Genomic DNA, 16,552 nt, shown 5'->3' with positions numbered 1-16,552 from the left:
GTAAAGATTTTATATAAAGTATTTTATCAAAAAAAGAAAATAATTTCATAAAAGTTACCAAGTTAAGAGAATTTATCCATAAATACAATGATTTTAGAATAATATTTGATTTTTGTGGCAACTGACATTTTCTTTCAAATCATAACAAACGCAGTTTAAAAATAAAAAGAGCGGCAGCTATGTCGTCGTTTGTTTCTGTTTGAGCTTGTCTGTTATCTGTTGTTTGGACTTATCATTTAATTTTAATAAGAAATTTTATTTTACATAAATAAATAATTCGTCTATAAAAGTTACTGCTGGTTTTCCTAATTGTGAGTAATTCTGTGATATCATAATTTTTGATATGCAGTATTGTGAACAGATTCAACCGATATGTCTGATATGATCATCACATTTAAAAGATAAAAATATTGCTTAGGAAAATGCATCATTCGATAAAGAAAATTATATTCATATCTCAAAGTATTTGTATGATTTTTTGAAGCATTGAAATTGTCATACATACTATAACATTGATTTTATTATCTATTAAAATTAGTCACCTTTTATATTTTAATTTTTGCCATAATTTGTAATGAAAAATTAATGTATATGATTGAAGTTTGATTATAAAGTCTTTTTCATTAACTTCTTGATTTTTATGAATGTTTATTAGATGTTTTTGAAATTAATTTGATTTCTTTAGGAATAATTGTTTTGATGTCTGATCTTTCAGCTTAATGCTTTAAAAACTCAGAGACGTAGCAAATTAACCGAACGAAAATTTTATTTTTAACAATATTCATATCTTCTAACGTGTAATTTCAAAATATTTTCGATTTTTTTATTGAAAAAAACTAGTATTTTGAGATTAATATTAATTCTAGATGTAATAAAGTGGTCTGTAATATTATTTAATTAAAAGCAATCATCACAATCAGTAAATTCTGTAAACGAAAGGCAGTTAGTGTATTTTATTTATTGCCATTCATTTGTAATATGTTGACATATATATTATTATTAAATTAATGAAATTTTTTGTATTTTTTAATTAGTAGATAATCATGTTTTAAATTTTAATTAATCAAAATATTAACTATAAAATTAATATAAGTTGAGAATGTGCATTTTTTTTATTTTTTGTGATCATACAATAAAAAAAAATGAGTCATTTTCTTAAAATTTTGAAAACTTATTACATATTGAGTGCACTAAATGCTTTAAACTGCTTTGATTCCTTTAATAATGAAGTCATGAAGTTTTTAAGGTGTCTTGAATGGTTGTTGTAAAACTAAAGAACATAGCACAGCTTTTTTTTGCGTATTTGTGCAAAACAGTAGAAAACTCATCAAATATTAAGTGAATACTAGATATGATAATTAATACAATTAATTATCATATCTAGTAATCTTTTGTGTTAAAAATTAGTTTTGCATTTCTATCTTTAGTTTAGTCGAAAAATGAATAATCCTTAACAACATAAAAAAAAAGAGATTGAAAGGATGTAACACTTAGTATAAGAGAAAGCATTAAATTTATATAATTGCAGTGTGCATTTTTAAAAGTATTTCCCTAAATGTTTTTGAGCTAACTATTTTAAAAATATGTTTATTACTTTCTTTAACATACAGATGATTTATTAATTTTATTTAGCTTCCTTGTATCACAATCTTTGTTATTAATTGCTTTCTTCATATTTTATTTATAGGATATTCTAAAAATAATTTTAAATATTTTAACATTTATATGATAATTTTATTAATTATATTTTAATATCTAAAAGATAATGTTTTACAGTGAAGTGTATTTATCTAAGCATCCTATATATTATTTCTGTTATCAATATCTCTTTTAGTTGATTAATAAATCCTTATAGCAATGAATAATACGTAGTTTTTTTGGTACTTTTCCATTGTACCGGTGCAGGCGATAAAGTCGCCAATAATGATGCAACCAACACCGAATTGAATATCGCTGCTGGTAACCTTTTACTTGTGGTGTGATTTGTTCCAGAGACTGTGTGCTGTCCCAAAAAGTCTGCTTGGTGAGATTTGTGCCAGTATAATGAAAAAGTACCCTTTTTTTTCTTTTTTTTTTTAGTGACTTCTGATACAGCATACTTAGTTTACTTATAATATATTATTTAGGAAAATAAAAGCATTGTCAATTAAATTATGCCTCAATATCAATGAGTTTATCAATACAATTTTTGGAGGGAGCATATGACAATTTTACATGTATTTTCGTGTGCCATATGTATTTATCACAATTTATTATATTGCTATAACAATAAATTTTATCATTTAAATAAAGGTTCAACCAATTTATGCTTCTAATGTAATTTCTATTTTAATGTAGATGAAAGTTTGAGGTTGCTTGCTATTTAATAAAACGCAATTTCTTATTTTTACTCTATTTGAAGGAACTTTAAATTACTGTTATAAAATATTTGCTTGATTTCAGTTAATGAAACAAACCATATACTTTATACTACAAGTATCTTGTATTAAGTGTACATTTCTCTCATATAAAATTACTTTTTTTTTTTTTTTTTGCTGCTATTTATTTATTTTACTCTTTCAGTGGGAATTGTTTGCAACATGTTGGAAGATGGGCCTGTTGAAGATTCTGAGGATTTTGGGTTTGTATTTTTAATCGTTAGAATTTCTGTATTCTTGGAAAATTTATTTTTTCTTATTTCTATTGTATTTCTTTTAATCAAATTTCATAAGATATTAAAAACCCTTATCATTTTTTAAATGCAAAAATAGTTAATTTAACATAACCAGTACTTCACCATCATTCTGCATGTAGAGAAAAATAAAAGAAATGTGAAGAATACAGTAATTAGAATAGATGAAATATTCTTTATGTCGATCCAATGGTTGTGCTCAGATTTAATCATAATGTAATTGTTGATATTTTACATTGGTTGTAGAAAGTCTGCTTGATCGGGAATGTTCAGGGGCTTCCAGAACATTAGGAGAAATCAAAAAAATTTATTCTAAAATGGAATTTTAATTTTATTATTCCTACCAAGTTCAACAATTTGCTGATCTTTATATATATATATATATATATATATATATATATATATATATATATATATATATATATATATATATAATCATGTGTAGCAACATATATATATAATCATATGTAGCAATGAAAATTAGTCTTTTTTTTTTATTTAATTAGAGACACCCACATTTCTGCCTATATTTTAGATGATGAGATATTTATTTCTTTAAATTTTTTGGTTATGTAGGATTTTCAGCACTGCATTTGACAAGTTCCATCAATTTTGAAGTATAGTTGCCATGATCTAGTTAATAATATTTACTTTAAATCGACTTAATAGTTCATTTACGTGTCTTATTTTTATATTATATATGCTTATCCATATATTCTTGATTCATTGTTTTTTGATAAAGTTGTAACTGAGGTCTAGTTTAGCATTCATGCTCCTAGTCAAAATAATTTAGTTGAGGCTGTTATATTATCATTCGGAATGAGTAAAGATTAATCATCATATCTAATTTATTGCAAGTATGTGTATATAATTTTTCTTGAAAGTTTTTGCTTGCTTTTTTTTTCAGAGCATTACATCAATCAACATAATAAGTAAAATAGTTTTGAATTTGTGTCCATAGGGAAAAGACAACTTAAAATTATAAGGGCAAATTTTCATCACTATTATGATTTATTCAAAAAGAAGAAAAATGACCATTTTATTTAGTTTTTGAATGTCAAGCACCACATGTTATGAAATGAAAGTATGAATAATGTATTATTAATATTCAAAGACATTTTAAATTGGGTAATAATATTATAATCCAGGATTAATTTATTATAAATGAATATTAACTTAAATTGATTTATTTTTCCACTTCTTGTCAATATATCTTTTTGTTGAATGATAAAATATCTAACATAATTGCTATTATTTTTTAAACTTTTTTTAAATCTTGTGTATGCTTTTTTTTCTCTCTAAATTTTGGGAAACCTAATGAGTACAGATCTTTGCTAAATTATGGAATTTCCAAATGTCATATGTACAGGATTTTTTTTTTTTTTAATAAAGCAATAATATAAAGGGAAAATAAAACAGCAGAAATGACATCCACCTTGGACTGCATTAAATAACTCAGTCCTAAATTGGATCAAGATTTGAATAATGAAAAATATTGTGCAAATAAAAATTCACAAAAGGATTTTAAGTTATTTCATGTCTTATGAGTTTCCTGATCTTTTTCAGAGATTTTATAAGTTTTTGTATTTTATATATATATTTTTTACTATAATTTGTATGAAAATGCAAAATGCCTTATACTCTAATTAAATTAATAAAGTTAGTTCAGCTAGCCTAATATGATTTTTTTTTTTAAATTTTAAGCCTTAGTTTAAAAATTAGCTTCTTCCTGAAACTTAACAGAATAAGTTACTTATTCAGAAATTACATTACTTTCATGATATGCAGTGTGAACACATGCACACACACTTCAATAAAGCTTAATGACAGCATTTCATAAAATGAAATAAAGTTAACAAAGCCGTTTTATTTGGAATTGTTGAATTTTATCTTTGTTCTGAGAAATGGTAGATTTGTTTTTAACTTTAAAAATACATTTTTTTTTTTTAAATTTTGAAGTTTTTTCATATTTGAAAAGTTTTGAAGCTGTTTCTTATATATAATCATGAATAATGTTTATATATTTGTATACATATATGTAATGATATCTCTTAATTTAATTTAAATCCTAATTAATTTTTTAATTTTTATATTAAATTAGCCCATATTAGCTCATTCTAAAATTTTCTCTTAGTTCCCAACTCAAATCTTACTTTTTCATTTAATTATTTCTAAGATGCACTCTAAAAAATAGCTTACCAATTCAGTCTCACATTCAGAGTAAAAGGATAAGAGCTGCTGAAAGAATAAAAACCTTGGTACTGCCACCTTCCTTCAAAGTACCTCTCTTTCCTAAGTGAACATGTTTCAAGAAATCTCTTAGTAAAATCACTAAAGTGAAAAATTTGACACTTTGCTCTTGTCTTGTGGTATGAAGGGACACAGTACAGCTTCATCCCTATGTACAAATTATGTCTCTTATGGTTAAATAAATTGAAGTTGATTTCAATTTAATAATTATTTTAGAGTTTCGTCCTTTTGATCATGCAACTACAAAAATTATGTTACATACATACTTAAATATGCATGCATGCACATGCACACATATATATATATAAATAAAATGGAAATTTAACTTTTTTTTTTTTGCTTTTGAATTTTGGACTTGATAAATGACAAATTTAACTAGTTTAAAAGATTTTTCTTTCCTTGTGTTTCATCATGTTTTCTGTTTTTCAATTTATAAATTATATGCATGAAGTTTTTTTTTTTTTTTTTTTTTTTTTTTAAAGCATATAATGCTTGAATTTTTTAGGTGTTCTTTTGTCTTTTTTTATTTTTATTATTTTTAATGATTATTCTTTAACTTAAGAAATTTTTTTCTTCAGATATTTATTTTTCACATATAATTATAAAGCAATTTTTTTAGATGTTTGTTAAGAACTATATATATATATATATATTTTGTTAATTAACCACAAAGTAATAGATAATATTATTGTTTTAGCACAGAGGAACCAGTATGCATCGATGGTGTTATTTTCTATGGCCCTATTACAGATAGAGAAAGGATAGTCAAAGAAAGATTTGAAAGAAGACAAAAAGAAAGACTTAAGCCTCAATTTTTGCCAGCATCTTCAAATAAAGAATTTTCAGGATCAATGACAATGGCATCAGAGGAAAGCAAAAATGATATAAATGATGTTTCTATTTATGAAAGCTTTTCCATTGATGAAAGCAAATATGAAAGTTTCAATGACAGCTTAGATGAAAGAAAATTCCTTAACCCTAATGAAATAAATGTTTCCAAGTTTTCATCCGAGAACATAAATTTTAATAAACGGAAGTTTCAGGGAAAACAAATGCTTAAGGGTTCAATATGTGATAGTTTGGAAGATATACATTCTCTTGTATCAAATGTTGAGAAACTGAGTATTTCAGAAGAAATAGAGAACATTAATATCTATGAAAAGAATCATATATATGATGATTCTTTGAGAAATGATGTTTGCTTAGAAAACAAAAAAATTAATTCAGTTGATCAGAATTATGATGATGATTCTTTGGCAATTCTTGATTTTGAGAAAACTTTTGATGACAGTTTAGAAGAAGCTGACATTCTTTCATTTTCTCATATGGACAACGTTGTAATTCTGAGAAATGGAGAAAATGCTGAAATTTCTGTTGAAAATTTAGCTAAAGAAAATGCTGTTACAAAAAATCTTTTTGAAACATCTGTTGAAGTTATTTTTGAAAATGCAGGATATTTTGAAAATTCAGAAGAAGGCAATGCAGAGATTCCTAAACAGTTAAGTTTTACTGCTGATTCTCTATCATTATCTGAGAATATGTCTAAAGACAGTTTAGATGGTTTACCAGTCAATCCAAAATATTTAAAACAGAAGACTTCCAAAAAGAGTTTATCTTCATTGAATAGGGATGCATCTAGAAATTCCCTTGAATTGGAATATTGTGATAATATGCCAACTATGAATGATATGGATTCAAATTGTGTATCTAAGCAGAATTTATCTCATAATTTTAATGAACATGCCAAAGAACAATTTACTGATATTAAAAGAAATATCTTTGATTCAAATGATACAATTATTATTGAAGATTCTTTTATTAAGTCGCCTGAGGTTACAACTTCTATCAAAAAAGAAAATCCAATAAAAGATACATTTTCGGTAAATCAACAAGTGAAAGATTTTTCTTTTCAGAAAAAGGATTCTTGGTGTAAAAATGATTGTATTAAGTCCTATTCAGATTCAGCTTCAGCTTCAAATACTCATTCTGCTGTGATAAAAAATGATATAAAAATTTCTGATGAAAGCATTAACAAGATAGATATTCATCCAAATGATACTATTTGCATTGATGACTCATTTATTATGCCTCAAAATACTTCTTTAATCAAGGATGAATCACATCTTATTAATACAGAAAATCAAAAAAATAATCAAGAAAATGTCGCTACTGAGTATCCAAATGATATAATTTATGTTGCTAATTTTGTCCAACCAAGATTAAATATAAAAAGTGAAAAATGTATACCTAATGAAAAAGTTTCTAAAAAGCATATCAATTCTAAATTCTGTACACAAAACCCTATTAAACAGGAGCCTGAGAATTTGAAAATAGAAAGTCATCCAAATGATACTATCTGTATTGATGATTCCTTTAATTTGCCTCAAAATAATTCTTTGAATCAGGATGAATTATATTCCTTTGAAACTCAACAATTTGAAAACCAAAAAGATACCAAACATATACTCTCTAGTAAAATCAAAAGTCCTCCTAAACCAAAACTAAGCGATGATTCTTTTATTGCATCCTCTCCACCCATGCTAAATAAAAACAGTGGGAAGAATTCATCTAGTCTTAAGAAAAAGAAAGAAAAATTCATCCAGGGAGAAGATTTTAAAAGCTGCTTTCAGTCTCCTGTTAAACATCATTTAAGACATTTGGAAAAGAATGATGAAAGAAATTTTACAGCAAATGATACCATCTGTATCGACAATTCACCTATTGAACCCTTGAGCATAAAGATGGAAAAGAAGAATCCATCCTTAAATAATAGTTCTAAAAAGAGTAGGAAAAGTCCACACCAAGATAAAAATACTGATTCTAAAATTCATATTAAGTCGCCTATTAAGCACCATGTAAGACATGTGGAAAAGAATGACAAAATAAGAATTTCCAATTCAAATGATACTGTGTATATTGACAATTCATGTGCTGAATCCTTAAGAGTTAAAACTGAGAAAAAAAGTCTTCCTTCAAATAAAGATACTAAAGCCCCTGAATTTAAAAAGGATTTATTAAATAAAAGACAGTTTGCTGCTCATCAGATTGCTAAGGCATTTGATTCTTCCTCTGAAGAATTTACTAAGAGTAGTATTTCAAATAATACTTTAAAAGATTCAAAGAATGTGATTGATTATTTTAAAGATGCACTTGTGCTTCCCAAGGATTTACCTAAAGACAGTAACTTAAAATTACAACTTGAAGTGGTGTTTGATGAAAATCAGGGTCTTAATATAGTTTCTGTATCAACTATTGATCAGTGTGCTAGAAACATTTCACCTTCAATTACTAAGGTGGATTCTAGAAGGGAAATTGTAGGAATAACTAACCAAAGTCCAGATTTAATTGATAAAAATCAAGCTATTGCTGAGCCAAAAGTTATTGAAAAGATTAGTGAAAACAGCATTGCATCTGATAAGATTATTTGTAAAGGCTGTTCTCCTGATATACCTGAAGTGAAACCTTTTGTTACAAAAAACTGTCTGGAGAAAAACAAAACTGACAGCATATTTGCTAGTGATGCACAAAATGGAGCAAATGAGCATAATGCCCATTTATTAGAAGCTCTAGATTTGCATGACACTTCATGCAGTTTTATTGATAATGGATTTTTACAGTCCAGAGATTCAATCATGCCATTAAATTTATGCATCAGAAATAGATCAAATGAAAATATTTACCAATATATTTCAAAAAGTGAAAGCAAAGAAAACATTCCATTTTTAGATAAAGAACTAGTCGCTTCAGATCATTCTAAAAGCAAGAAAAGATCTTCAACAAAAGTTTCAAATAAAACTCCGAGTCAAATGAACTGTATTACAGATGTTAAAAAATCGGGAAGTAAAGCAAATTCTACTACGAAGATTCCTATTCGTAAAATAGATAATCCATTTTTTACTCCTGTTCATCAGAAAGTATCAAAGGATGTTAAATCTGGTTCATCGACTGAGAAAATTTTCAAAAATCCTCTTGTGAAGTCTGTATCTGCAACAGATAATTTGACTTCTGCAAAACCCCAGGAAACTCCTAGAAAGCATCATTTTTGTTCAGTACGCAATTCCATATCTAGGGTTCCTAAATCGACGCCTAGGTCAATACCAAAGAAATTTCAAAACATTGAAAGTCCTATTGCTAAGGTATGAATTTCATTTATTATATTTGTGTAATTTGATGTTTTTATTTTAATACTTTTGATTTTATGTTTTAAAATTTGCTTATAAAGCTTTTTAAATATTTTATTTAGTTATTTTATTTTATGATTTTCAAAACTTTTAGTATATTGGAAAACCACAAATCTATACGCCTCTGAAAACAACTCATCGTTTTGATGGAAACTTAATTGTGGGAGTAAGTTTATGTTTTAGTTTACCTTTTATTCAGTTTATTGGTTCTTTTATTCTTTTTTTTAGATTTTCATTATTATTTTAAAAATTATGTTTCAATAAATCATTTCCTGCATAGTATTACTGAAAAATTTTTTAAAAATATTGCATTCAGATTTTTATTTATTTGGAAAATAGAAAAAGAAAAAATACTCTTTATGATTTTAAGCACAATTAAATTCAGATTTTATATTTTAATTGGAATTGTTTCTCCTTAGAAATGACTTTATATTAAAATCTCATGAAATTGAAATTACCACTGCATCATCATAATATTTTGAAAACATTGGAAGAGCTTTTTTACGAATGCTATGCAAAAAGCTGCTGTTGGATAACTGAAATTTTTTTTTTCAGAATGGGCCAAAATTACATGAATCTTAAAAAAATACATTTTTTATGTTTCAATTTGTTTAGACTAATGACATAAAATTATATATTAATAGGAAAATAAATTTTTAACAAAAAATGTAATGTAGTGATTTTGTGAAAGAATTTTTATCATAGCAAGTATATGAGGATGGAAAGTAAAACAGGAATTTCTGAAATGTTTCATTATTTAGTTAATATTTAATTTGAAAATCTTTAATATCAGTTATATTATTACTAAAATTACCATTAACCACTATTGTTATTACTGAAATTACCACTTACAGATTAAGCTATATATATTAAAAAAATTTTTTTTTTTTTATTCTGGAAATGTTGTGATATCAAAATTTAATTATATATTCATAAATTTAAAGCTGTTTCTGATTAAAAAAGTTTCTTCAGAAACCTTTTTTTTGTGTGCGCTAAATGTAAATCATGATGTGCATCTAAAACTTATTAGAACATAAAAATTTTCTATGCAGGGAAAAAAAAAAAAAAAAAAAAAAAGGCTTAGGCTCTAAAATATCATTGTTATAATTTGAAGTTTTTACATTTACAATTGTGCAAATTCTGCCCTTGTCTTTTGATGTTTACAGTCCTAAATTATGATGATGAGTAAGGAACAGTAGGTGTATTGTAGTTTGAATGCACATTTTTTCTGATGATTCAACTTTTTCTACCGTCATAATTAAAATAGAAATTATTAATCTGTATCAATTCAGTATCAACCTTTTATTGTCGTATTACTACTATTTAACATTAGAAAACATTTGCAATGTGACATATAACATTGAAGCAAGTAATATTTTAATCTTTTTCACTTTTGTTTGAGACATTTTTTTGCGCTATTCTGTGATTTGAGTTCAGTTGCTGACCACACTATAGTTTCCTGGTGCTCAACTTCATATTATTATTATTATTTTCATTTTCTTTTGCATACATCTAGTTTCTTATTAAATGATAGCCTGTCAGTTGTTTGATAATTATTTGCTATTGACACAGTTTGTTTTGTCTATACTGGACTATTTTCTTTATGATCCAATCACTTTATACCATTTTAAAAGTTTATATGCCATTTTGGTGTAGTTACTATATTTAAAGTTTTTTAAAAATAAAATTAACCCTTTTATCTTAATGGTACTAATCTCCTCATATCCTGGATGACCAGTGAATTTTTTTCATGATTCACATATTTTGTTTGGTTGCTTTAGCCTTCTAAACAAAGGGACACTAAAAAAATGGCAGCTTAATAGTAATTTTATAATTCACAGACAATTTTCTTCTTATAAGTTCTGATATATAATGACAATAGGTTAAATAAGTCAGAACAAATTGATGCAATATTTGTTTCCTAAGTTTTCATGCTTATTGACAATATGTAAAAGAAAGGTTATTTCATGTCATCTTCAGCTAGTTGTACCTTACTTTATCAGGTTAATGAACTATGCTTTCAAATACATAGATACAGGTAACTGAATAACCTTAATGGCATTATATCTTTGAATACATTCTTTTTATATTCAAATGTAATGTTATCTTCTTAAGACAAATGTTTAGAGCCATCAAAGCTCAATAAAGCAATTTCAAAAATATATTACAATTTCAACCATTAATGTAAGTAGAAATTAATTAATATGTGTTAATTAATTTTTTTAAGTAGTATAAAATTGTGAAGGATATATGCTATACAATATCTTTAAATTTTTATATTAATTGAAAAAAAAACCCCACTTTTTTTTTAATGATATTGCCTACAATGATACAGATTCCATAATAATTGTTCAAGTAACCAGCATTTAAGAGTTAAGCATTACTTGCAATCTGTATCTTAATTTATATAATTTTACAACAAATCGACTATTTATTCATTAGGATTATTTGTTAAAATTATTTTTAGCATGATTTTTTTTACTTCAGCAATTACACATAACTGCAATTAAAGAGTATGCTAATCTTTCTGGAGTAAGAAATTTTATATTTCAGATTAAAAAAACAAATGCTAAAATTAAAAAAAATATATTTGTGCTCATAATTTTCTTTTATTATGATAGAATACAGAGAAAACAAACAAGAATGGCATAAAAACTCCCAATTCTGCATGCAAAGGATCACCTCAGTGTTCTACTGGAAAGCTGTAAAAAAGGTATTTTTTCTGTTCTTAATCTTATTTTCTATAGTTTTAAATTTTGTTCTTTTAAAGTTTTTTTAAATATAGTTCTAACCTTTTGATCGCAATTTATTTAGACTTAATGCTACCACAATTACTAATATGATATCTAAATACTGAGAAATAACCATTATATTAAATTCATCTTATATATTCGACTTGATCTTAAGTATCAAAAATATAGCAAGATATATATATATATATATATATATATATATATATATATATATATATATATATATATATATATATATATGAATATGAATATTTGTGTGTGTGTGGGGGGGGGCTAGTTATAACAATTTTTGAAAAAAAAAAGAAATGCTTTTTTTTTTAATTTATTTGTAATTCCTTGATTAACATTTTTTTTATGGCTCAACTATTCATTCATAATATGCATTAAAAAACATTCAACAATTTTGTTTATTTTAGCACCAAAAGTTTTTTTTTTTTTTTTTAATTTGAGAATTCTTATAACTTGCACCAAATATGTGGTAAGTTATAAGCATGAAAACAAAAATATTTAAAATTATTTTCTCTTTAGCATTCTTTTATTAATTAAAGTACATAAGGCATTTGACATGGTGGTATATTTTATCTTTTGATTTACAGCAAAATAAAGATAAAATTATTTAATTAATCAACACAAAAGTTAACTCTGCATCAGAATTCAATTAATGAAAGCAAATGATAGACTGTTTCCTATGGCATGCAATTCATACCCACATTTTGCAAATTAAGCACTAATCCATTCTCCTTCATCAGAATTGTGAACTATGGCTGCCAATTTATTATGTATTGGCTTTGAAACCAGAGTGTTCCTGGCTCGAAACCCACTTTTGCTGAAAAATTGCATTATAAGTAGGCTTTGTATACACTAGAATTGTATACATAGAAGATTTTAGAATTCTAATGATATAACATAATATATCATTAGTATTTCTATATTTCAGCAAGTTGGAACAAAACTATTCTTGTACAGAATCTGTTTGTTGGTTCAAAATCCTCTTCTTCACTTTTTCTCCTTTTCTAGATTTTTTCCCTCTTGAAACTTTTGCTTTTTATTCTCCTTTCTTCTTGTATTCATTTCTTGTTAATTATGTTCTCATATTCCTCCCCCCCCCCCATCTTTTCTTTATCAGTTGAAAGAGTTAGCAATTTATTAAGTGAACCTCTGTTGGACTGTTTCAGAGGGTAAGATTTAATCTTTGTGGGTGCATGTTAATATTTAAAATAGAAATTCTAGCTACAGGAATGAAATTCAAATTAAGATAAATCTTACAAATTGTAATGTTACTACATGCCCTATTACATAGTTTTGGATATTTTTGTAAATTAAAAAGAAAATTGGAATCTGTAAAAAATAATAATTAAAGCAGCTTTTTAGAACTTAACTCATAGACAAGGTGAAAAAAGCAAATATAAATTCTGCTAGCTGCATCTACCAGATGCCAGGTGCTGTTGAAAATAATTCAGTCTACAACCAATAAATTAAAGCATATTTATTCAGAACAACTGCCGAGCATACACTTGTGACTGTTTCACTCTATTTGTATGTACATAATGATGTCATGCAGCAACATCACAGTTACAGTTATATAAATGTGGTGGCATGCAGCGCCACCCATTTACAAAAAGCATTTTTCTTCTCAACAGACAAAGTAAGTAAGAAAAAACATTTTCAGCTAACTTATCTTGCAAACTAACAAAATTTAAAAAGACATTTTCAACTAACGTATCATACAAACTAACAAAATTTAAAAAGAATTTTCAATTAACAAAATCAGATGTAACAAAATCAAAAATATAAATGTACAATATATATATTTTTTCCATTTAAATCAGCATGTGCTCGCAACTTCTCCCTACCCATTTCTGTTGGGCATTGATTGTCATGATGTATTAGTGCTTGCCATAGAAGTCATGTTTAACAAAAATTCTGAACAGAAAAATCTGAAAGCACAGTGTACAATATAAACTACAACTTGTCCCTGTAGTAGTTTATATTGTATTCCGTACAGTAGTTTATATTGTCCCTCCTGGATCCCCTATGTATTAATTTATTTTTAAGTTAAGCCATGTAACCATATCTTTATTTATGATCCACTTATATTTTGTTATGCTTTTTATCAAAATCTAGATTCATCCTATATTTTAAATTAGTGTTATAAAGCAAAAATGAGAATTTTTTCATTGGGAATTATAAATCTATATGTGGTTTCAAATAAATTTCCTACTAAACTTTTTAGTTTAGAGTTTCTTTGAAGATATGTCTGTAGTTAAAAGAAAAAGAAAAATCTTATCAAATGTTTAAGTTACAGAAGTATGTCATAGTATTGGTTTTAAGTGCATGAATAAATCTTTTCTAAAGCTGGAATTAAAATTATTGAAATTTTGTGAAATATTAGAATTAACAACTGATTTAAATGTTCTACTTCTTTTATAATACTAATAGGCATATCATATGTTATTTTTATAGGCTTATACTTCTGTGCAGTTATTTGTCAGTATTCGTCCGTATGCTACTTGCAAGGTTGCATGTGCTCAAAGCTTTTTTAAAATGTATCAATTTGAAGCATGTAAAATATGCTACATAATTATATTTTTAATGTGAACTTTGTTATATCCTATTGTTTTATTTCTATTTATGTGATTTAATTATAAAATACTTAGCTGCTGTGATGTAAAAATTTTCATTCTGCAATTGTATTTATATACATCTAGATATTGTTTATGACTTTCAGTATAAATATATGCTTTTGTAGATATATGTCTATTTCCATTTAGTAGCTTTAAATATATTGACTTTAATATCAATTCTTCCATTTTGGATACATTCATGGTACAAATATGAATGTTCGTATTGTTTTAGATGTTTATAATAGTCTTTCATAAGATTATCTGTTATTCATGATAGATTCTTTCATTTTGAATGTGATGTAAATTGATGTTTATGTGTATTAAATAAACTATTTTCATGGGGAAATATTATTTCTTGAATTGTTGAATGTTTACAGAATCAGTTGTTACAAAAATTATATTTAAATTTGTCTGTTTTATAGCAGATCACAATAAAGATTTTGTAAGGAAATTTTTATTTTAAAATGTTAAGTTTTGTCTGTTCTTAACCATAATAGTTGGTTAAATCTTGAAAAGAATAATATTAAGCATATTCATGAAGGATTTAAAATAAGCCCTGTTAAATGTGCTTTATCAAAATGTTGATATCCAAGTACTTCCATGTACAGTATATAAAAGGAAAACACCCATTATTTTTATATAATCACATTATTCATTTGGTATGAATTATAATTCATTATGTGTCATTTTTTTACATTAAGTTAAAAAACAAACTATATGAAATAGCATTTGAGAGATTTTAAAATAAATCTCTGGATTCTTATATTTATATGCGAGTTCAGAGGAAAGTTTATATATTGGGAAATTATTATATAATTTTTTTAATGCAATTATTCTACAATATTTATGCTACTCAAGTATTCTCTGTATACATTTATTCATTTCATTGTTTGATTAATCTTGCTTATTTTACTTCTCAATGTTTATTTTTGGCACAATTCATTATTTTATAAAATTCAACTTTATTTAAAAGAGGGATTTTTTTTAAGAGCTTCAAAATTAATTTTTCTACAATAACATTTTCAGAAAAGGGCAAAATTCAGTTTATTAAAATATCAACGAAAAATTGCTCTGATTTGCACATTTGCTATCTCCAAGGTATATATGTGCCTAATTTGGTAGCTGTAAAGTATGGGCAGCCTTTGTTTAGATCCGACTCAAATTTTGATAATTATTTACACTATAGACATTAAACATGTCTATAGTGTAAACACATGTCTATAGTGTAAACAACAGACATGTGAACTGAATTCCATCCATTTAGCTCTCTTTGTTTTGTAGTTACCATGTTAATTTATATTCAAACACTCGGACAGATGGAATTCCTCTGAATTAATTTTGCTCAAAATTTGATAAAATCTACAAATTTGATATAGAGACTATATAGTAAATTTCCTTTGTTTAGCCGAAACGTCTTTGAGTTATTTTGTTCATAGACAAACCAATACAATAGTAGATATTTGCTTCCTTATCTCAGCGAGGTCTAAAATGTGGAGATTTGTCGAATTCTCGACTTTGAATTTTTTGACGATTACAATACTTTCTCTGTACTTCTTTTATGAGAAAGTAAAAAGCATACGTTGAAAGGGGAATAAATTCAGTATCAAAAAATTTAACCTAATTGCTTTTAAATTTATAGTAGGCTTGATGATATTATAAAGGCAACATACCATTGAATTACATTTGCATTTCATCTTACTAAAATATTGAGATTTGATATTGAACAGTAATTTTTTATTTTACATGGCATATATACTTGTCGACCACACTAAAATGCAAGTGCAGTTAAATGGTTAATAGCACTATGATAGAAGGCTGTCTCCACTAGAAAGATTCACATTAATAAACAAAGCTTAATTAATGCAATTAAATTAACAGGTTTTAATGTTGGAATTTTGGACATGAAATTATGTCTAAAAGTTTTAAATGACATCAAATATAACTATTAACTCTGACGAACCAGCAGGTTGTCACAGGTGACTAATAATAAATAATAAGTTTTATTTTTAATGAGGATGAATGCGAAGTTTGAATTTGTTTAAGCATATGCCTTTATCTTCAGTAGTTTCACTC

At 25.8% G+C, this 16,552-nt stretch overlaps 1 protein-coding gene across 2 annotated transcripts; it reads left to right on the top strand.

Annotated features, from left to right (window-relative positions):
* The first annotated feature begins 159 nt into the window (after positions 1 to 159).
* Positions 160 to 14,643, top strand: LOC129981695 (uncharacterized). 2 transcript variants are annotated; one of them, XM_056092632.1, is made up of 6 exons: positions 160 to 311; positions 2,563 to 2,620; positions 5,619 to 9,057; positions 9,197 to 9,268; positions 11,724 to 11,815; positions 14,319 to 14,640. In XM_056092632.1, the coding sequence occupies exons 2-5, from the start codon at positions 2,580 to 2,582 to the stop codon at positions 11,808 to 11,810; spliced, it is 3,639 nt and encodes a 1,212-aa protein (XP_055948607.1). In that variant the 5' UTR covers positions 160 to 311; positions 2,563 to 2,579; the 3' UTR covers positions 11,811 to 11,815; positions 14,319 to 14,640. The 2 variants fall into 2 exon arrangements, with proteins under 2 accessions (XP_055948607.1, XP_055948608.1); XM_056092633.1 differs by lacking the exon at positions 9,197 to 9,268 and having other exon boundaries at positions 14,319 to 14,643.
* Positions 14,644 to 16,552: the final 1,909 nt, after the last annotated feature.

The sequence above is a fragment of the Argiope bruennichi genome, chromosome 8 (genome assembly GCF_947563725.1).
Source record: "Argiope bruennichi chromosome 8, qqArgBrue1.1, whole genome shotgun sequence".
Taxonomy (NCBI): Eukaryota; Metazoa; Arthropoda; class Arachnida; order Araneae; family Araneidae; genus Argiope; species Argiope bruennichi.
Note: the sequence above shows the minus strand (reverse complement) of the source record. Positions and strands in the feature narration are given on the sequence as shown.